The sequence below is a fragment of the Brachycentrus maculatus genome, unplaced genomic scaffold (assembly GCF_059751285.1).
Source record: "Brachycentrus maculatus isolate JH-2025_06_01 unplaced genomic scaffold, ASM5975128v1 h1tg000109l, whole genome shotgun sequence".
Lineage (NCBI taxonomy): Eukaryota > Metazoa > Arthropoda > Insecta > Trichoptera > Brachycentridae > Brachycentrus > Brachycentrus maculatus.
Genome location: NW_028280862.1, coordinates 1,037,978 through 1,063,067, shown reverse-complemented (window position 1 = coordinate 1,063,067; position 25,090 = coordinate 1,037,978). Strand labels below are relative to the sequence as shown.

The following is a 25,090-nucleotide window of genomic DNA, read 5'->3' as shown; positions in this document are numbered from 1 at the left end:
TGGTCGGAATAGATCTCTTGGAAGCCAACAATTGGAAGGATCAGTTGGAGGGAGTAAGTCGTAAGAGGAGATCGACCAGTCGGACGGCTGGTCAGTCAGAAGACACAGAGAAGAAGAAGAGTTGGACGGAGCATTCGGAAAATCAGTGGGATCGAGGAGTTGGAAGGAGCAGTCGGGAGAGATCAGGGGGATCGAGCAGTCGGGAGAAATCAGTTAGAAGGAGCATACCTACACCAGGTTTTAAGACTTAAGTGAGGAGAAGAGCGGGAGCTCTACGCAGGGAGAGAGAAGATAGAAAAAAGGGAGTTACTCATCCGGAGTATCAAAAGCAGACCCACGCCGGGTCATAAGCCTCAAATTAAGAGCTGAAGCTCTACTAGGAGAAGAAGAAGATAAGAAGCAAGAATCATCGCACGGCGGCCCGTCATAAGAAGAACCTCATCCCAGCATCCCACGGCGCAGCTTTTTCACAAAGGATCACGGCCACCCCAGTATCACGGCGCATCTTTTTCACCAAAGGTTAGAATAAGTTTAATTTAAGATAGGATTAATTAATTTTAAGCTAATTTAAGATAGCAATTTAAGATTAGTTTAAGTTAAAGTCGCTTTCATATAATTTTGATATTTTTAATTAAATTAATTCAAGTATATTTTTTTGTGCTGAATTTTCTTTCATCTCCCTACCCCTCTTTCTAATACTCCCAGGGTATATCAGCTTGATAAGGTGGGCGACGTCAAAATATTGGACTCAAAATAATCGCGTTGCTCTGTAAAAAAAAAGAAACGACACATATTTTATTGCAGAATGGACTTACCTCTCAATTCCTCGCAATCGTTGGAAGCGATGTCTCTTGGAGAACAGGATACCACCTCCCCAGGCGGCCTTCAAAGTATGAAAGAAAGAAATACATACATTTATAACACAACTCCTTCAAATTGTATATATTATAATTTAAAAAAATAAAAAGTAAAAACAAAATAAGAAAATATGACTAATCACTACATGTATCGCTCACTCCTTTCAAGAACGTCATAAATCAAAAATCGTCAATTTTCAGCCGTGCATGTTTTTGGAATGCCCAGAAAATGTATTATATCCCAGCAAAAGTGGCATATTTTTTACTTAACATTTACCCGCTACAGGGCAGAAAGTGTTGTTTTTGAATTTTGAAGAAAATGTATTGTTTAATTATTTAAAAAAAAAAACTAAATATTTTTCAAATGGAGAAAAAACCTTTAGGTTTTACCTAAAAAGATCTGTTGCACAGTAAAAAGATCAATAAGTAGCTTGATATTTATTTTTAATACATTGTATTATATTTTTAAACTTTAAAAACGTCCTCCTGAAAAATCAAGTTTTTTGATTTATGACGTTCTTGAAAGGAGCGAGCGATATATCTTTCCATAAAGCATTTTTCTGATAATTTATTTTGGATCCCCGAAGGGTTCTATTTTATATATTATCCACATAGGTAGCGGATATGGTTTAAAATATAATAATAAAACTAACTAACTAACTAACCATCACGCCGCTTCCCCGCAGGGGTAGGCAGAGAGAGTAGAGCGCCACACCACTCTGTCCTTGCAAACATTCTTCGCCTCTTCCACGTTCATGCATCTCTTCTTATACATACCCGCCGATTGTTACGACTCCTAACCTGACCACATTCAAGTGTTTGGCATACCTGATCGTGCCATGTTTTTCTCGGTCTTCCTCTGCGCCTTTTTCCACTAACATTCGCCTCATAAATTTGTTTTACCGTTCTTTCCTCACCCATTCGTTCCACATGTCCAAACCATCTCTACACGCCTCTCTTAATTTTATCGATAATGCTTATCTCAGCTTTGCATTCGTTCCTTATTGCACTATTCGCACATGTATCATACATCGTTTTGTTACACATTCTTCTGAGAGATCGCATTTCGACTGCATTCAGTCTACTTTCATCCTTCTTTTGCCAACTCCATGTTTCACTTCCATACATTAGAGTTGGAACCAGGACTCCGTTGTGCACTGCCAGTTTAGCTTCCGCTGATAGGTTTTTATTTGCTATAACTGATTTCAGTGCACCATTCACTTTGTTTCCAGCATTCACTCTCCTTTCTATGTCTTTATCAATCTTTCCATCCCTAGAAAACATACTACCCAAATACACGAAATCATCTACCTGTTCCAATATAATAATAATACATATATAATAATAATACGTTATTGAAAGCTGTCCCACCGCATGACCAGATCTGATACAGAAGCATCTAGGCTTCCTGACAGATCTGCTCTTGCTAAGCATTTTTTTAAAAACTAAGTTGCGAAATTTATTGAAAATGTGAAACAATATAAAATTGTATCCCGATTATACTGTGAATTTACATTTTTTAAAAAGAAAAGCTTTCAATATACCTATCACTACCAATCTAAATAAATACAAGATTGTAAGTCCATCTCCGAGTTTTCTAGAAGTACCCCAGTGTAGGCAGTGAAAGGGATTAGTGTTTAGTTCAATTAGTCGGCTAGATCCGATTCCAACTCGACGTTGGCCGGTACACAGACGCCCACAACCCCGACCAGCACAGCAGACAGACACGGAAGAGTTAAGCTTAGACTATGATGTTCTCTGCGTTAATCTAACCGTAATAATAATACAGTCGCGTTTACGTAAATAAACTCAAACAGGGTCTTAGACACGTGTTTCATTTGTATATTTAGACTTAGACTTACATCAACGTGCAGCCAACAGTTGTGACGCTCGCAAATATCTGCTATCTCGTCGATGGGGTCGAATGCTCCAATCACAGTGGTTCCTGCAGTTGCGTTCACGAAGAATGGAATCTAAATAAAAAACAAATAAAATATTTAAAAAGTAAACAATTGATCTGGGTTAGCTCGACAAAATTAAGAGTTCACTCTTTCGTTTAGTAAGTATATATATATATATATATATATATATATATATATATATTTATATATATATATATATATAAATATATATATATATATATATATATATATATATATATATATATGTATAAATATATATATATATATATATATATATATATATATATATATATATATATATATATATTTATATATATATATATATATATATATATATATATATATATATATATATATATATATATATATATATATATATATATATATATATATATATATATGTGTATATATATATATATATATATATATATATATATATATATATATATATATATATATATATATATATATATATATATATATATATATATATATATATATAGAACTTTCAAGAATTTGAGTAGTGTGGTTGTCAATAATGGGTAGAATTGGTGAATGTTGCACGTGTGTAGAGTGATCACGTAAACCAGCCTACGACGGTCGTAAGCCCCGTAAATGGCGAGACTTCCATATTCTTCTTCATCTTTGATGAGATGTCAAAAAATAATAGTTGTGTTCTTCTCTAATTTTTTCTACATTCTTATATCAATTTTTCTTAAGCACTATTTTCAAAGCGTAATTTTGAAAAAATCTTTTATCTTTGCTGTAAAAACCCTCAAGAGATTTGGGTCCATCAAAATATTGTGAGATATTTTTAATATTTTTATTTTTTATTATTTTTGGTTTTGTCCGCCTTCGTAGTGTAATGGTCAGCATGCTCGGCTACCGTTCTGGAGGTCCCGAGTTCGATTCCCAGGGGGGTTTAATACATATAAGTGAATTTTTCACTATAATATTTATTCAATATTACACTGGACTGGTACCTGAAGTGGAGGGCTGATCACCTTTCCTTCATGTGTAAACGATCGAGATAACACTGCGTTTATATGAAGCAGTGCCCTATGCACCATTGGGGTGCGGTAAAGGTATTTATATTGTTTATTTATTATTATTTTTGGTTACCTGTCCTCGGCTCTTCTTCTCCAAGATGAGTCTCTCCAGCTCCGTCGGGATCAGCCTGCCCCTCTCGTCACTTGGCACAATGATACAGTTGTCTGTACCAAGACCGCACACTGCAGCGCAGGACTTGACCGAGTAGTGGCACTAGAACAAATACACAACATGAACGTCACACATTCAATACAAAACTCCATCCTCCCAATACAGCAAAATGGAGAAACAATTCACGCGTTCGTGGAAGCCAGGCTGTAACAGGCATCAATAGTAAGGTAGAGGAAAGGCAACTGGAGGTGGTATAGGCACATAGGACGCAGAGAACCTGATCATATTGTGAACCAGGCAGTCACCATGGATCTTCCTTGAAAGATATCTAGAGGAAGACCAAATAATTCATGGATGCTGCAGAAAGATAACATGATTCGAAGGCATGGACCAACCTGAGGACGAGGAGAGCTGATTCCAACGGTCTGCAAAGACGGTGAAGTGGAATTTAGCCAGGAAGGAGACGATCAAAAAGCATTGAATCCAGTCGCAATGTGCGGCCAAACGATTTATGGTAGATGTTCGAATGGTGATATAAGATATATTATTTTGAGAAATAAAAAGATTTTGTTTTTTGATCCACTCCCATTTTTATTGACAACCAACTAGTTTCGGCAACAGCCTGTTGCCCTCTTCAGGGTTTAATTTATGACTGTCATAAGTCTTTTTATTTCTCAAAATAATATATCAATATGATCCACAAAGTTAATGCTTTCAATATTCAAAACAGGTGATATAATAAATCAATGCAAAGCTGAGATTAGCATTATCGATAAAATGAATTAAGGTGTGTTGAGATGGTTTGGACATGGGAATAGAATAAGCTAGAACAGAATGGTAAAACAAATTAATGAAGCGAATATAGTTGGTTTTGTCCGCCTCCGTGGTGTAATGGTCAGCGTGTTTAGCTACCGTGCTGGAGGTCCCGGGTTCGATTCCCAGGGGGGTGAAAATAAATATTAGTGATTTTACACGGTAATATTTATTTAATATTACCCTGGACTGGTTCCTGAAGCGCAAGAGTGATCACCTTGCCTTCATGTGAGTAATGATCAAGATAACACAGCGTCAATTCGATGCAGTGCCCTATGCATCATTGGGTGCGGATAAGGGTTATAAGTAATATGGTTGGTAATAGAAGCAAAAAAAAGCTTTTTTATTGTTTTTTTACAGAATACATATTTAAACAATACAAAATAGTTGGTAAATATACAATACATTTCAAATATAACGTTTCTACCTCTCTAATAAAGTAGATACTTGTGTTTAGAGAGGGAGTTCGTTTTACAATTGTATTTTTTTAAACAAAGTAAATAAATATTAAAATAAAAAATAATCAAAGTAAATTAATAATAAAAAATATTCTTTGGTATTGAGTCTAGGTAGGGGTGAATCTTATGTGTTTTTTTTTAATTTTAGTTTTAAAGATTTGATAATTTTCTATAAATTTTAAGTTTTCCGAAAGTTTATTAAAAAAACTTTACCTACGTACGTATAATGGTTTAATGCCGCTGTTGTTCTACACCTGTGTAATATTAAATTATTAGAAAATCTAAGGTTACGCGAAATTTAAACTTTAGTTATTTTTTCTTTAAAAATTTGTAAGATAGTGGCTTTATTAAAAATAACTTCAATTGTTGGTACAATAAGTTCTTTGAATACTAGTTTGAGGGGTAAGTTCTGGGCTTTTTAAGAATTATTTTTGCATTTTTTTTTTAACTATTGAGAGTGATTTTAAATTTGTCCTATAAGCTTGATCAAACTGCGAGAAATTTAAAGATTAGAATTAAAGAACATCATAGCGATCTTGTTAGTAATTATTTTTCGGAATTTGCAAATCACATAATAGATACTAATCACTCATTTCACTCTCATAAATTAAAATTATTACATCTTGTTCCATATAAAGGCCAAATAATGAATTATCTTGAAAATTTAGAAATCCAAAAAAACCTGAATTCTAATAATAATTTATTAAATAATATATTGTTTCAAAATTCTTCACCATTGCTTTCCATTTTTACTTTGTTTTCAAACTCCGTCCCTTGACTAACCCCTTCCCCTTACTTTCCCCTCTCCTTATTTATAGAACAATTTTATATTTTAGTTATTATACAGACCTGAATGATGGAAGTTTAACTTGTGAAACATGTAGTCTATAATAAAACTCAAGTGGTAAAAAACGAAGTGTTTTCTTTAATCATTGTAGCTTGATCAAGTTTTTCAAATACTTGAGCGTGGCCAGGTTAGGAGTTGGAATAATCAACGGGTATGTATGAGGAGATGCATGTATGTGGAAGACTGTTTGCAAAAACTAATACGTATGGAGTTCCACCATCCTTCTGGCCTTCCGCACACCTCTCTGCGCATACTGAGTAATAAAGTCGTACGAGGAATATAGCCAACTAAAAATTACTGGAATGCATTGTCAAATAAATGTTATATTGTCTTCTTCTTTTTTGCTGATGAACTGAGGAGTTTTTGAAATTACCTGATCAGAGGTGAACATCACGAGCTCCCCAGGGATGCTGTTTAGGCCCTTTTCCTTGTAGTGAGGGAACTTCTTATGCCTGGCCGCCAGGAAGGCGTACAAGTTGGAAATCGATCCACCTGGAAAAATAGAAGGAAAAATAATAAAATGGCGTTTTTTATATTAAAACCAAACACTGATTTTGGGTCTACTAAATTTTTTGGTAAATAAAAATAAAAATAGAAATTCTAGATAATTTTTTGGCCTTGTTAACACATAAACAAAGTACTACCAGTACAGTACTATGCTGAAATAGAATTAAAAAAAAACCTATGTAAAAAGAACTCCACCGACGAGTCGCATAAGTGGCATGGTGAGTCTTTGCAAAAAAAAAACATATTAACTTTGTTGTTTTTTTTTAAATTTATAAATGAATATTCATATGTATATATATAATACGACCCCCATAAGATGTACCCTATTTTTTTATGGATGCACATAGTTCTGACAAACAAAATCAGACGTCTCAAAAAACAACATTTTAAAAATTTTTAATGTTTATTTTTTGTACTGTCTAACTCTTATCAATATGTTTGATTCATATTTTTATCATATCTTCTTCAAAACAACAATGTTTTTCATGTTTGTTTTGAATAATAAAAGAAATTTGGTTTGCGGCCCGGGAAGAAATCTGATTTCTAAAATTTGGCCCGGCTGCTGAAAATGTTGGCCACACATGATCTAAAGCAAACTCAAGCTTGGTGGTTGGATTATAGCTTCTATGGTAGGGAATTCAAGCTTGGTGGTTGGTTTATAGCTTCTATGGTAGGGAATTCAAGCTTGGTGGTTGGTTTATATTTAGCTTCTATGGTAGGGAATTCAAGCTTGGTGGTTGGTTTATAGCTTCTATGGTAGGGAATTCAAGCTTGGTGGTTGGTTTATAGCTTCTATGGTAGGGAATTAAAGCTTGGTGGTTGGTTTATAGCTTCTATGGTAGGGAATTAAAGCTTGGTGGTTGGTTTATAGCTTCTATGGTAGGGAATTCAAGTTTGGTGGTTGTTTTATAGCTTCTATGGTATTCAAGCTTGGTGTTGGTTTATAGCTTCTATGGTAGGGAATTCAAGCTTGGTGGTTGGTTTATAGCTTCTATGGTAGGGAATTCAAGCTTGGTGGTTGCTTTATAGCTTCTATGGTAGGGGATTCAAGCTTGGTGGTTGGTTTACAGCTTCTATGGTAGAGAATCCACTCACCAGGGGCCAGGATGGAGTCGCCAGTGTCCCAGCCGATGATGGAGCGCATCTTCTCCATGACCACGTGCTCCATGAGGATGAAGACTGGAGCTATCTCGTACGTGAACATGTTGGTGTTGGCGGTGGCCGTCAGCCACTCCCCGGCCATGGAGACGAGATCCAGCCCGCAGGACAGCTGGTTGAAGAAGTGCGGATGGCCTGAGGAAGGTAGAGAGGGTCGTCCGTCAGAAGTTAGGCTAGGTAAGGTTAGATTGCCAGACTATTAGGTTGGGTTGGGTAGGTTGCCAGACTGTTAGGTCAGGTTAGTTTGACAGACTATCCACAGTATTTACTTTCTAATTTCGCCTTGACAGACGTCCTAACTGGTGGATCGCTGCTTTTTATATGGTAAATTGGAGAAAAATAATAGATCTGGTAACTTACAAAGTAGCACGTCACTTTCTGCAGAGTTAGACGGAGATAATAGAATGACACACCAGTCATAAAATTATATATGTATATATATATATATATATATATATATATATATATATATATATATATATATATATATATATATATATATATATATATATATATATATATATATATATATATATACATATATATATATATACACACAGATAATTTTCTTTATTTTTTTTCTTTCTTTAATGACTGATGAGATGATTAAGAGGCGAAGATTGTTGCAAATACAGATTGATGTGATTATATATTATTTCTACCTACCCCTGCGGAGAAGCGGCGTGAATGGCTTATTAAAGAGTTTTATAAATACTTTTTTTAAGTAACTTTATTATTGAAATATGTATATCCATGAAAACACAGAAATTTATCCAGGAAGGAATAATATCTGCATAAACTATTTTTTCACATTATAATTTTCAAACAATTATTGCAAAATATGCCCTCGCAAGTGAAAAATCAGTGATGGCACATTTTTGTATTTTGTTATTTCTAAATTTGTATATGATATAATAAATGAATGAATATGTGTATACATACTCGTATAAACATTTTTAAAAAAAAAAATTTTAACAATAACTTTTCTTCAAAATGCAAAAACAACACTTTCTGCCCTGTAGCGGGTAAATATTAAATTAAAATTATGCCTTTTTTGCTGGAATATAGTACATTTTCTGGGCGTTCCGAAAACATGCACAACTGAAAATTTACGAATTTTGATTTATGACGTTCTTGAAAGGAGTAAGCGATATGTATTTATATAAATTCATTTTTATTAATATTATAAGTGTCCCTCTTTAAAACAGGCCACAAGACCAAGACTAAGCAGAAGAAGAAGAAAAAGAAGATGATTTTTATTATACATATATTTAAAACAGTACGCATTAAACTGAGTGTATTTCCCCGTAAAAAATCCTAAACACAATTCACTTAAGGCGATAAAAAGTAAGTCGGGCCACAAAATGATGGATCATCGTCAGCTTCCTTCGTCCTGCGGCGGATTATGCAAATCCGGGCGGCGGATTGCGGCCTAAACGTGTGTCGGGCAGATAAACATCCCCGCGGGACCGCAGCGGGAGGGCAGAGGGTAGGGGCGGGGGCGGGAGCTCCCCTGGCGCAATCACTACCCCCATTTCAATAATGTATTCAGACAACAATATGGGCCGTCTTGCCCGACCTCCCCTATCCAGAGTTTCTCAGAGGTTCTTAAAATTTGTAAGCATGTGCGCCTGAAATTTTTGAGTTTCTGGCAGAATGAATCGAATTTCATTATTTTTGCTATCTAATATATGTATATTTATTTTTATAATCAAAGAGACATATTTGTTTTTTTTTTATTATTAATTTTTAAAAAATGTATTTTTATTTTTTATTATTAACATAATTTTTTTACTCTAGTTTAAATCACAATTTTTAACATATTTTTAAAAAAATTGCAGCCACCTTGTGTGTCTTGTCGGTGGAGTTATTTTTGATTAATATTTTATTGTTTTTAACCATTTTAACCTTATGTACACATAAAAAAGAGAGAAAAATTAAGAATACTTGTAAACATTTTACAATTTTCATAAAATTAAGTCTTGATCATTTACCCACTTCTTTATTTTGCCTTTGTTCCATTTTTTATTTTGACCTCTAACCTCCGTCGGCAACATATTAAAAATGTTCGGAACGATATATTGCTATATATTAATGTGGAAAAAACGAAAAACACGTTATTTTATTATAGTTTGTATCTTTTTCGCAAAGTGATACATAAACCACCACGTCAATATATTTTTTAAGAAAAAAAGATTTTATTATTATTTACAAAAATACTCCAAATTCATACTATGGTATTTTAGCGAGTCTAAGCTGTTCATTATTAGAAATAGGTACCAAATTGTGGTAGGGTGGGTTTGAACCGAGAAACTCTGACTTCTCAAGAGTCCGCGACACTAACCATGGAACCACAACACGACACTTTGTTTAAATTTTAACATCCTAATATAAGTAAAGAAGATGAGAGTCTGGTTATTTACGCGGCTTATGACATGTCAAAGACGGTAGATGGTTAAATTTTGAACATTATAAAAACACAAATATTTCTCTTATTTAGTTAAAAAAATGTATTTACCGTTTTTATACGAGAGATGATGATAAGTCTGAGAGTCCCAAAATGTTGTGGAAAAAAATGGAAACTTTGAGAAGCGCTGGTAATCGGTTCGGAGATAGGTGCACGTGCACTTGCGTGGGGGAAATTGGGGCGATAAGGGACACAAGTGCCACCGCATTTTTTAATAAAATTAATTAACAGATGCTGCCTGGCGTTGATAGCCGAATATTTAGTTCACTCTTTCTATTGACAACAAAAAACACACTCTAAATAATTTTTTAATAATTTCATAAATTGATTCGGCAGTCACTTTGTAGAAATAGTGGTATTTACTAAGTAAAACATTTTTTAATATTTGAAGTTGACACGGTTCTAAGTACCGTTGGGAAATTTGTGAAGTAAGTATGTATATAGTTTACTCCAATTGAAGATAGGTGAGACCTATTCAGAATTCTTCTTCTTCTAACTCTTATCCACACCCAATGGTGCATAGGGCACTGCATCATATTGACGCACTGTTATCTTGATCGTTACTTTCATGAAGACTCCTGCGCCTAAGGGACCAGTCCAGGGTATTATTAAATAAATAGTAGAATGTAAAATCTGAAACATTTATTCTCACTCCCTCTGGGAATCTAACCCGGCTCTTCCAGCACGGTAGCTAAACACGCTAACCATTACACCACAGAGACGAATACAATATTTTAGCGGCTGTCAAAAAGCACGCTTTCCGCCATGAGCGTTGTTGAGTATTGCGTGTATTGCTTTTACGTTCAACAGATGGCGCTGCCATTGATGGAAATGTTTTAGAAGCTAGAAGTTTGGACCCACCTTGTGTAAAAAAGTATAAAATCACTAATTTTCACCCTCTCTGGGAATCGAACCCGGGACCTCATAGCACGGTAGTTGAACATGCTAACTATTACACTACGAAAGCGGACAAAAATTCAGAATTAGTTCTTATTTATTTTTATCAAACCATTGGTTTAAGTTTTAAATGATTTCCAAACTAAGGTAGGACTCGATATATTTTCAATTCGATTATTTTAGCTACCGAGTTCGAATCCCAGGGGTGTCGAGTTTTTCCCCTCAAAATATTGGAGATATTATCATCTTCCATGTCTGTTCCTTTTTTATGTGTTTATTTATGGGAAATATACGGACACGTCTTATCTACCCTAACTTCCCCATAAAAAATATCGTGAATTTTTTTATTGTATATAAATATGTACCATTTTTTCTTTTATATATTTATTTATAAATTTCATCATCCACGTAATAACAATTTACAGAAATGTGTCCTCACCGAGTTTTCACGTGCCGAGGACACATTTTACAATACTTATTTAGAAAACTATACGAAAGAAATTTGTCAATGGTATGTTATAAAATTGTCCGCCTCCATAATGTAATGGTCAGCACGCTCGGCTACCATTCTGTAGGTCCCGGGTTCGATTTCCACGGGGGGTCAAATAAATATAAGTGATTTTTTCACCCTAATATTTATTCAATATCACCCTGGACTGGTACCTGAAGCGGAGGGCTGATCACCTTTCCTTCATGTGTTAACGATCGAGATAACACTGCGTTTATATTCAGTGCCCTATGCACCATTGGGGTGCGGATAAGGGTTTGAATGTAATAAAATACCGCATGGCTGAATGACACGATCTATTTCAGATCTGTATCGGGAATATTATATATGTGACTTATGTATGTAATATGTTTTAAAATAAATAACCAAATAAAAAATTATGTTATTTCACAATGTTAATGCCGAATCGATACATATATCGCTCACTCCTTTCAAGAACGTCATAAATCAAAAATCGTCAATTTTCAGTTGTGCATGTTTTCAGAATGCCCAGAAAATGTACTATATCCCAGCAAAAGCGGCATATTTTTAACTTAATATTTACCCGCTACAGGGCAGATAGTGTTGTTTTTACATTTTAAAGAAAAGGTATTTTTTAATTATTTTTTAAATATACTAAATATTTTTCAAATGAAGAACAAACCTTCAGGTTTTACCTAAAAAGATCTGTTACACAATAAAAAGTTCAATAAGTTACTTGATATTTATTTTTAATACATTGCATTATATTTTTAAACTTTAAAAACTTTCTCCTGAAGAATCAAGTTTTTTGATTTATGACGTTAAGGAGTGAGCGATATGTGGAGGTCCTCACCAAAACGTTATATTTCGATTTTAAATGATTTTAAGTAATCAGGAATTCTAGCTTGTAAAATTGTTACGTTTTGGTGCGATTTAATGATTTCATATTGGTTTAACACAGGATTGGTCCCGTTTTGTTGCAACTTTAATTAAGATTTCGATAGAATACAGTCAACAGAACATATTTGCATTTAAAGGATTTTTTGTGCAATATTGGAAATGTTACTTTTTGTAGAAGACCTTCACAATTGGAATCAAATGATTTTGAATTGAGTTCAAATTTATTCAAAAAAATCATTCATACGTCGGAGTGTTCGTATGATATACGATTTCTTCAATACAATGGTAGAATTTGGGTGAATAGAGCAATCAGTGGTTTGTGAGCGTTCATCAGTCCACTAATGAAATCAGGGGTCCTCAATTCGACACCAAATTGGTAATACCATTACACAGGCACCTTCCTACGCCACTGGAGTCACGTGACAGTAAACCAAAGGTTCTCAAAATTTTCATATTTTATATATATATATATATATATATATATATATATATATATATATATATATATATATATATATATATATATATATATATATATATATATATATATATATATATATATATATATATATATATATATATATATATATATATATATATATATATATATATATATATATATATATATATATATATATATATATATATATATATATATATATATATATATATATATATATATATATATATATATATATATATATATATATATATATATATATATATATATATATATATATATATATATATATATATATATATATATATATATATATATATATATATATATATATATATATATATATATATATATATATATATATATATATATATATATATATATATATATATATATATATATATATATATATATATATATATATATATATATATATATATATATATATATATATATATATATATATATATATATATATATATATATATATATATATATATATATATATATATATATATATATATAAATATGAAAAATTTTCGTCGACCCAAAGACCAACATGCACAAGTTTTCACCACAGACATGCGTTACGAGCCGAGGTTAAACATGCACATGCAGTGTCAAAATCTCGGCGAGTGGTTATATACTATTATTATTAACATTTTCAACAGTCCGCCTCCGTAGTGTAATGGTCAGCACGCTCGGCTAGCCTCACCTCCGTTCTGGAGGTCCCGGGTTGGATTCCCAGGGGGGATCAAATAAATATAAGTGATTTTCTCACTCTTGTATTTATTGAATATCACCCAGGACTGGTACCTGAAGCGGAGGGCTGATGACCTTTCCTACGCGTGTTAACGATCAAGATAACACTGTGTTTACATAATGCAGTGCCCTATGCACCATTGGGGTGCGGATAAGGGTTTGAATTGAATTAACATTTTTGTAAAAAAATAAATAAGTAAAAATGACCAACCACAAAGTAAATGCTCTAAATAAATATTAATAATATTGAGAAGCTTATATTTATATGGGGTGAGTTGCATATTGAATATCACGTCACGTGTGCATTATTTGTTGCTTCTTCAAACTATAGCACCCTTTCATTATAATCTGATTGTATCCACACATATCTAAGTAAACAACGCAGGGGTAGGCAGAGAGAATCGAAAGCCACACAGCTCTGTCTTTGCAATTAATACTAAGGTAGAGGAAAGGCAATTGAGATAGTATGATCACATACTCTAGGCAACTAGAAATTGCTGAAATGCGAATGCTTAGATGGTCAGCTGGAGTGTCCCTTAGAGACAAAATAATGTGTTCACGAATTCGTAGAAGCCTGGCTGTAACAGGCATCAATAGTTAGATAGAGGAAAGGCAATTGGAGGTGGTATGGGCACATAGGACGCAGAGAACCTGATCATATCGTGAACCAGGCAATCGCCGTGGATCTTACTCGAAAGGCATCTACAGGAAGACCAAAGAATTCATGGATGTTACAGAAAAAAAAAACATATTGTCTTTTTACATCTCATTAAAGTTGAAGAAGAATATGGAAGTCTGGGCATTTACGGGGCTGATGACCGTCATAGGCTTGTTTAGATGATCACTTTACACACGTGTAACATTCACCAATTCTACTTATTATTGACAACCACACAACCCAAATTCTTGGAAGCTCTATATATATATGAACCAATTTTGAAACATTATTCTTGAATCACTAGAACTTCACTAGAAACATCTATTGGTGAGATGAAAAGAAGCTTTTTATTGAGCAGAAACTCTTTTATTAGTATGTGAGGTCCGAATCCTGGATTATAATCACACACATGACAAACGCCAGAAAATATCATTTACATTTTTATTATTTATGCTTATAATTTGACCAGATAATTTATTTACAACATTTTGAGTGTGTCCAAATACTTTCCAATTGTAATTGGAGGTAATCCAGATTTTGTGAACAAGTTGCTCACTCCTTTCAAGAACGTCATAAATCAAAAATCGTAAATTTTTAGCTGTGCATGTTTTCGGAATGCCCAGATAACGTACTATATCCCAGCAAAAGAGGCATATTTCTAACTTAATATTTACCCGCTACAGGGCAGAAAGTGTTGTGTTTGTATTTTGAAGAAAAGGTATTGTTTAATTATTTTTTTAAATAAACTAAATATTTTTCAAATGGGGAAAAAACCTTCAGGTTTTACCTAAAAAGGTCTGTTGCACAATAAAAAGTTCAATAAGTGGCTAGATATTTATTTGTAATACATTGTATTATATTTTTAAACTTTAAAAACGTTCTCCTGAAAAATCAAGTTTTTTGATTTATGACGTTCTTGAAAGGAGTGAGCAAAGTATTTGGACACATTCAAAATGTTGTTAAGAAAGATAACATGATACAAAGGTATGGCCTAGGTGACATTGTATATGATAAAAGGACTTACAACCTGAGGAAGAGGAGACTAATATTTTTTTCACGCATTTACTAAAGCTTCAATCGCATTTGTAAATAAAAAATAAAGTCTAAAATAAAAATACAAATTTTCTCATTTTAATAACGAGCAAAATGCCGACATAAAAGCATTCTTTCGCCTTTAAATTCGCGTAAAGCATTCCCGGCATTTGTAATCCCGGCGTGGGGTAGAGTGACGCGGAATGGGCTCCTATAAAAACAATATTAATTCATCAAGAGGAATTTAATATAATCCGACATACCTCCACCGAATGGGCTTGACTTAAGGGAAAGGGATGTGAGTGGGGGAGGGGAGCCGTACATCACACGAAGGGGTGAACAACCCTAGGCTATTCAATTTCTGCACAGGCGTGTATCAAAAGTTATGTGTTAGAGTTGGCAACATAAGGATGAAAGTAGGAATTTTTTTAATGATGGGAATTTCTATATCATCATATTTTATATGAATATTTAATGAAGTTATAAGCAGGCCTTTTTTCCCATGTAATGCGGTGGAACGGCACACGGCATATTTTTTCAATTTATGTATTAATTTTAAATCAAACACAGATTTTTTGAGTCTACTAAGTTGTATTTTATTAACAAAAACACATAAAAAAATATATTGTGACAATTGTTTCGCCTTGTTAGGGCATTATCAAACGAATGTGACAAAAAATCTGTGTTTGATTTAAAATTAATACATAAATTAAAATGGAGTTCTACAAATTAAACGCCAAATCAATAAATATATTTTTTCAAGAATGTATTTTTTTTATAAATTTTCAAACATAATAAAACGAAACAACGTTTGTGCTTACGTTACTAAAATCTGACTAACTAACTAACTAGCCATCACGCCGCTTACGCGTAGGGCAGGCAGAGTGAATAGAACGCCACACCACTCTGTCTTTGCAAACATTCTTCGCCTCTTCCACGTTCATGCATGTCCTCATACATACCCGCCGATTATTACGACTCATAACCTGACCGCTTTCAAGTATTTGGCGTACCTGATCGTGCCATGTTTTTCTCGATCTTCCTCTGCTCCTTTTCCATTTACATACGCCTCATAAATTTGTTTTACCGTTCTTTCCTCACTCATTCTTTCTACATGTCCAAACCATCTCTACACACCTTCCTTAATTTAATCGATAATGCTTATCTCAGCTTTGCATTCCTAATAATCTGTATTTATTTATTTAGTAAAAATGATAAAATATGGAATTGTAATAAATATTTAAATGATATTACAATATACGTATATATTTTTTAAGTAAAAAGCTTGATATAATTGATTATTCAGGGCTTTTGAAAAAAACCCTTAATAATCGTATAAAATATCTTCCAATATTCATTTCGTTTGCCACCCCTGAGTCGTAGTAAGGCTCAACGCTCTTTCTAGTGTGGTAAATTGTTTTAAATTAGTTATTTGCACAGCAGAGGGTAGCACATTAATGTAAATATTCGTAAGCTAAGAGCTATTTTAAAATAAGATATGATTAATCGAAAACTTTGCTTGTAAAATTACACAAAAAAAATTAAGGAACAATTATTTAAAAAGGAATTTATTTATATATAGAACTTCCAAGAATTTGAATAGTATGGTTGTCAATAATAAGCAGAATTGGTGAACGTTACACGTGTGTAAAGTGATCACTTAAACCAGTATGAAATACCAGTACCAAAAAATAGTATGGAAATAACTCCTTTTATTGGAAATAATCTATATTTTGTGAACAAGTATCTGGACACACTCAAAATGTTGTTAAAAAAAATGTAGATTATTTTTCCTATTTCTTTCAACCCTTACCTACTATGACTACTACTAGTTCTATCATCACGCCGTTTCCCCACAGGGGTAGGCAGAGAGGATGGAACGCAACACTCTTTAGGTTCACCAACACCATGGCTCTACAATCACTATAAGCTAGAAACGGGATGCAGAAATGCCTAAGTCCAAATTATTTTTCTCTTTCTATATATATATATATATATATATATATATATATATATATATATATATATATATATATATATATATATATATATATATATATATATATATATATATATATATAAATAAATACATATAAGTATTTTGTCCGCCTCCGTAGTGTAATGGTCAGCAAGCTCGGCTACCGTTCTGGAGGTTCGGTCCCGGGTTCGATTCCCAGGGGGGGTCAAATAAATATAAGTGATTTTTTCACTGTAATATTTAATCAATATTACCCTGGACTGGTACCTGAAGCGGAGGGCTGATCACCTTTCCTATATATATATATATATATATATATATATATATATATATATATATATATATATATATATATATATATATATATATATATATATATATACATATATATATATATATATATATATATATATATGAACCAATTTTGAAACATTATTCTTGAATCACTAGAGACGTCTATTGGTGAGATGAAAAGAAGCTTAGTATGTGAGGTCCGAATCTTGGATTATTACACACATGATAAACGCCAGAAAATATCATTTTCATTTGTACATTGTTTTTTATCACTTTACATATTTAATCCAGCCAATGACGGTCGTAAGCCCCGTAAATGTCCAGACTTCCATATTCTTCTTCATTCATGTAGAGATGTAAAAAAATAACATAAAAAGTAACTCCTGATTGGAGATAATAACAAGTGATCAAGTTTTTGGACACACTCAAAATGTTGAAAATAATTCATAGTGTTTATAGAACTATGATGTTGGTAAACCAGAAAAGTGTGGCGTTCCATCCTCTCCAAAGGGCATGTTGGTAGTAGTAGTAGTAGTAGTGGGTAAAGGCTTAAAGAAAGAGGAAAAATAATTTACACTTAGGCATTTCTGCATCCCGTTTCTAGCTAATAGTGATTGTAGGGCCGTGATGCTGTGAACCGGAGCGTAGGTAAGTCTGTAAGAGGGTTCGTCGATGTAGAAATAATCCTTTATTTGCGCCCTCCGACCCTAGCTCTGTTGCGCGAGACGTCCCCTAACAAAACTGGCATCGCTGGTTGTTCCCGGTTCCCAGTTTTGTATGCACAACAATCGATAGACTTAAATAAAACATTAAAAAAAAAATATATATATATATATGTATATATATATATATATATATATATATATATATATATATATATATATATATATATATATATATATATTAAATATATATACATATATATAAATATATGTTTTACTCATTAAAATGTAAACACTGTATTAAACCACTAATTGAAATATATTTCTCATATTTTTTTTTAACTTATCTAAGATTAAGAAGAATATGGAAGTCTTGGCATTTACGGGGCTGACGACCGGTTGTAACTCCTGTAATTGGAGATAACAAGTATTTGGACACACTCAAAATGTTGCATTTAAGTTTTACTCATTAAAAAGTAAACACTTGTATTGAACCACTAATTGAGATTCATTTCATTTCACAAGACTAGTTTTATCACGTATCGATGATAGATTTGGCATTAACTTTGCAAAATCACATGATAATTTGAATAAAAAATAAAACACTTGCACGACTAGTTTCAAAAACCTAAAAATGTTCTTATCAACAAGTGAAAATACACATGCTGATGAGAATAATGGGTACACAAAATTTAATGTTTTAAATATTTATGTATAAGTATATATATATATATATACATAAAACATGTATATATATATAAATATATATATAAATATAAATATATATATATATATATATATGTATATATATATATATATATATATATATATATATATATATATATATATATATATATATATATATATATATATATATATATATATATATATATATATATATATATATATATATATATATATATATATATATATATATATATATATATATATATATATATATATATATATATATATATATATATATATATATATATATATATATATATATATATATATATATATATATATATATATATATATATATATATATATATAAATATATATAAAAATATATTTATACACATATATATATATATATATATATATATATATATATATATATATATATATATAATAAAAAAAACCTTATCCGCACCCCAATGGTGCATAGGGCACTGTCATATAAACGCAGTGTTATCTTGATCGTTTACACATGAAGGAAGGGTGATCAGCCCTCCGCTTCAGGTACCAGTCCATGGTAATATTGAATAAATATTACAGTGAAAAAATCACTTATATTTATTTTAACCCCTTTGGGAATCGAATCCGGGACCTCCAGAACGGTAGCCGAGCGTGCTGACCATTACACTACGGAGGCGGACAAATAAAGAAAAAAATGAACAAAAAATATTAGAATTTCAAAGTATCATTTCAATTCCATCATGTCGCCGAATCACCCGCACGGGCGGTCGAAATAACCATTCAATTATCCGAGTAAATGGCGCGGATAATCGGCGTCGGTGGAGGGCCACCCCTACAGCGGTGGGTGGCTAGACAAAGGGAAATGTCGAGATAGGGATCTACAGAGGGATGATTGCAAGAAGTGGACGGAGAGCGGAAGAACGGAAATGCGGGCGAGATTGGTGCAGCTGAGGTATCAAAATCTGTCTAGAAGACTTGGAGATGTGTATATTGACATGTTTGACTATCTATATTAATAATTTATGGGATATTCGCAAAGAAAGAACTAATTCATTTATTGTAACTGCAGACAGTTGGAAGAATTCCATATTGAATTGTTGGGTAATATATCCAAAATAAAACAAGGTTCGATGGAATTAATACGTGACGCGTTTCGTCTTCTTAGGACATTATAAAGAGAGTTTGATAAAGAATTCCATATTGAATTGTTGGGTAATATATCCAAAATAAAACAAGGTGTTTTTGGATTGAATTATACATTTATTTATATATATCTTAATACGTGACGCATTTCGTCTTCTTAGGACATTATCGAGAGAGTTTGATGATGTCCTAAGAAGACGAAATGCGTCACGTATTAAGATATACATAAATAAATGTAGAATTCAATCCAACAAAAACCTTGTTTTATTTTGGATATATTACCCAACAAGAACTAATTCGCCGACAAACCGCTGAAGACGAAACGCGTCTATCAACACCCGATTTTAAAAAAAAATGTACATTTGATTTTTTTTACTAATATATATTAAATAACTCTCTACCTATCAATAATCTTTTTTACTTTTCAATTACTCTTTTCCTTTCAAAACCATATAATTATTTCTAAGAAAAAAATATTTTTTAATACAAAAACGGTGTTTCGATTAACGAATTCCGTTCCGACTTATTAACGAATACTAGGCATGAATAATTAATATTTGAAGCACATGTGATTTCCAACACTTCTGCTTTAGGATGCAGTGCCCTATGTAACATGACGCGGTGTCATCGTAAGCGTTAACAGGTGTAGGCAAGGTGATCACTCCTGCGTTTTAGGGACAAGTCTACGGTTATATTAAATAAATATAAATATAAAGTAAAAAAAAAAAAAAATTATTTAAGACCTCCAGCACGGTAGCTAAACAAGCTAACCATTACACCGCGGAGGCGAACGGTTATTCGAAGTTACACATGTCTCAAACAACTATAACACATAATCTTTTGTAATCTTTATGTATCCAAAGCGGTCTAGTTCATACATCTATTACCACATTCCTCAACGCATTATGGACACGCGTCAAACACAGAAATTATTACAGCAAATACTCCAGTGTTACATGTAAAATCCTCTATCTCCCTCCCCTGTTACAACTTGCCCCGGTTTCCTCTGCGCGGGTAGGTACTCGAGCACAATGGGAAGACGTCCGCTGATCCGATAATCTGGCAATACTGAGTGGAATTCCAGCATGGCGTTTGACGTCTATCAATTCCCGCGCTGGGAAAATTTCAACCCAGTGTAGTTTTTATTGATGGTTTATAAAGTAGCGTACATGCAAACTTAACCTCTAAGCTGCTCGATTTCGAGTGACAAACATTCCGTACCGTGCTGGGTTATTTTACATTACAATATTTTTGACAAAAAAATGATATTTTTGCCTATTTTTTGTAGTGAAACTTTCGGATATCCATCATAGATGTTCACAGTACACAATGCACTTTACTTATTATGTTTTTATGGTGTATTTACACAAAAATATTAACATTTACGGACTCGCGGCCTAAAGTATGACGGCTGTATAGAAGACGCGCCTGTCGTATCTGCGGAGCACGAGCCGACCGGAAGTATTCACGATAAAGTTGACAGTAAATTAAAATAATTTTGATGTTTTGTGACAATAAATCAAAGAGAACTAATTTATCCATGCCTCGAACCAAATTTAAGTGCAAAAAATTATCCATAGGTGTTGATATAAGTACGTAAAGTTGAAAAACGACTATGCATGCGATCCGCAGTCAACGGTACTTCTATAAAAAACGACAATAGATGCAATCCGCAGCTTGCGGGTTAAAACACATATCAAGTATTCAAAGTTGTTATTTTATTATGTTAAAGCCTTATAAACGATAAATCGCAATTTAATCTTCTTTTAACTCAGGTAACATATGACGTTATTGAATTTTTTTCTTTAAACATCGTTTAAGAAAAATAAATTCTTTAAAATTAATATAAAGTTTTGAAAAGCCAAGAGTTATTGAAAAGTAAGGAGTTTTAATGAAATCATAAAAATATGTTTTCAAAACATATTCTAAAAAAGTCAAATTCCAATATATATTCGAAAAAAATAGCGTGGAGACACATCTAGCCCTCAGCGCGGCCGAACGTGTTCTAATATAAACGTTCGAGATCTATAACGTGTAGAACTTTAAACATATAGTCAATAACGTGTAGTGGTAAGAGCTTTGCAGCTTTAGATTGGTAACTATAGAGTTACGGGTTCGATTCCGAGGAGGGTCTAAATATTCATTGGTGATTTGTTACTCTTTTATTTATTAAATATTACCATAAAATGGTACCTGAATTGCAGTGCTGATCACCTATCCTTCGATCAAGATAACCGATAGCAACATAACAGTCTCCTATGCATCATTTAGTGTGGATTAAGGTTAAAGGAAAATTTTATTTATTTTATGTTTTAACATGTTTGTGTGTGTATACGTATGCAGTATGTTAACAACCGCAGGAGCAGAGTAAGACCGACTAAAACTTGACATGATTAAGTTTGTCGAACACTTGAAAGCTGTCAGGTCAGGGAGTAAGAATAATCGGAAGGTGTATATGAGAAGATGCATGAATGTGGAAGAGACGAAGATTATTTGCAAAGACAGAGTGGTGTGGTGGTCCGTTCTCTCTGCTTCCGATGTTTATGATAGTTAGTCAGTTAGATATATATATATATATATATATATATATATATATATATATATATATATATATATATATATATATATATATATATATATATATAATCATATATACATATGTGTATATATATATATATATATATATATATATATATATATATATATATATATATATATATATATATACATACGTTCGCGCGATTTATTACAAATAATGATAATGAAGAAAACAATATTGGAAATATTGATGAAGAATTTTAGTACAAGTTTCTCTCTGCCTATCCCTGCGAGAAAGCGGTGTGCTAGTTAGTTAAATTTTTTAACAACCGTATTTAAAAATCACTTGGCCCTCCTTTTTTTAAGAACTTTGTCTACGACGATATTTAAAATTATGTTGTTTGTCTGTATTTAAAATTATATTTTTTCATCATCCACATATCCACTGGGTTCTAGCTTATCGATTCACTTGTCAGAACCAGGCCGGGGGCATTTTCCCGCCCTTTTCATGTTGCATTACACACGGACCGCTGAATCCGTTGCATAGGCTCCTAAACTCGAAAATACTCATTCCAAATATTAAAAACCAAAAATCGTTGACTTTGCTGTTGCGGTTCGATGGCGAGGGACGCTCTTTCACCAGTAGTTAGCGACGGTGAGAGTGACAAGACCATTGGAATAAAACTAAAATCGCATTTGTTTTCCAAATAATTTCCATAATTTTCTTTTCTCTAAATTAAAGTACCCTTGATGTAGTAAAAACGTCATCAAACAAACAAACATAACGCCGATTCCCTAAAAGATTAGGTGGAATGAATAGAACGCCACACCATTTAGTCTTTGCAAACAATCTTCGCTTCTTCCACATTCATGCATCTCTTCATACATACCCATCAATTATTCTAACTCCTAATCTGACCAATTTATATTTGAAATGCTTGAACATACCAAGTTTTCTCCGGCTCTCTCTGCTTCTATTTTCAACTACATTGGCTTCACAAATTTATTTTACTGTTCGTTCCACATGTCCAAACCATATTAACACACCTCTCTTTTTTAGGTAGTACCGTATTTTACGAAAATGGCGTTATATAAATTATCCAATATTATTTTCATTATTTTTTTGTCACAATCATTGATTTTTGTCATGAAAAAATATAATATGACCATAAAGTTTAATTACTTCTATAAATGTTATCCATAAATATGGCAAGCCTAATCACTATGTAGTAAGACGAAAAAACCCATTAAAAGAGCCTGTCTAAGAAATATTGGACTTCTAACCCCGGTTTCGTCGTAAAACACATTTTATTTCTCTGCATTCGAACTGAGAACACCGGAAGTAATCGGCGGCGGCGGCCATCTGGAATAAGCCGATATTTGGCGCGCTTTTATCCACATCCGGTCTCCTTTATTTTCGTTTTCCCGCCCTATTGAGCTATTGATTCGATACTATAGCCAATAATGATGGATTATTATTGTACGTATTATTTTCGGAAATAATGGAATGGTTCTCTTTACTATGAGTAGAAACATGGAAAAAAATAATCATTTGGAATTGTGTGATAGTATACCATATTTTATTTATTGTTTCGGCATTTACTTTGTGGTAAGACATGTTAAAATGACTAAGGAAACACATGATTTTATACCACTTGAGTTTATTAATGATTACTAGTTTTGGAAGCTAAACTTTCATCGTCAGGTCTGAATAATAACTAAAATATAAAAAAACTGTTCTATAAATAAGAAGAGGGGTAAGTTAGGTGGAGGGGGTTATTCAAAGGGTGGAGTATGAAAATAAAGGAAAAATGGAAAGCAAAGGTGAAGAATTTTGAAACAATATATTATTTATTAAATTAGAATTTAGATTTTTTCGGATTTCAAAAATTTTATGTGGTACAGATAAGAGTCATGCAAAGTAATAGGTGTGGAGGCTCACCAGTTTTGACTTGGTACTTGAGGGTTGTGGCGCAGTCTTGCACCAGCTGCTGCAGCGGCAGGCCCCTCTCAGGCAGCTCCAAGTCCAGCAGAGACTTCATCTCCTCGGGGTGGTGGAACTCCAAGACCTGGTGAAGACACAAACGTTCAGGGCCACTTCACGCAGCAACGTTCTGAATCCTAATCGACATCAGACATCAATCCTAACACCAAAACTTTGGATCGTGAGCGACTTCATCTTTGAGGTTTTTTTATTCAGCTTCCACAATCACACGATATTTTTTTAAGATAGGAGCTGCATTTATTATTTATCTTGCTTATTTTGTACAAAGTTTATAGATCAATATTGTATTTAGATGGAGAACTGCTGTCCACTGTTAACAACCGAAAAGCCACATACTTTGGCCACATATTCCGTGGAAAAAAATATGTCCTTCTACGGCTTTTAGTAGAGGGAAAGGTGG

The 25,090-nt window shown here is 32.8% G+C and overlaps 1 protein-coding gene across 2 annotated transcripts in view; it reads right to left on the bottom strand.

The window, feature by feature from the left end:
* LOC148310069 (glutamate decarboxylase-like) overlaps window positions 1-25,090 on the bottom strand; it is a 62,953-nt gene that overhangs the window by 16,582 nt on the left and 21,281 nt on the right. For both annotated transcript variants that reach the window (XM_088259070.1, XM_088259069.1), the window contains exons 4-9: window positions 24,628-24,754; window positions 7,661-7,858; window positions 6,432-6,550; window positions 3,902-4,042; window positions 2,720-2,830; window positions 816-883 (exon numbers count right to left, since the gene is read on the bottom strand). In XM_088259070.1, coding sequence (XP_088115196.1) covers window positions 816-883; window positions 2,720-2,830; window positions 3,902-4,042; window positions 6,432-6,550; window positions 7,661-7,858; window positions 24,628-24,754 — 764 coding nt within the window. The remainder of the gene's footprint in view (window positions 1-815; window positions 884-2,719; window positions 2,831-3,901; window positions 4,043-6,431; window positions 6,551-7,660; window positions 7,859-24,627; window positions 24,755-25,090) is intronic.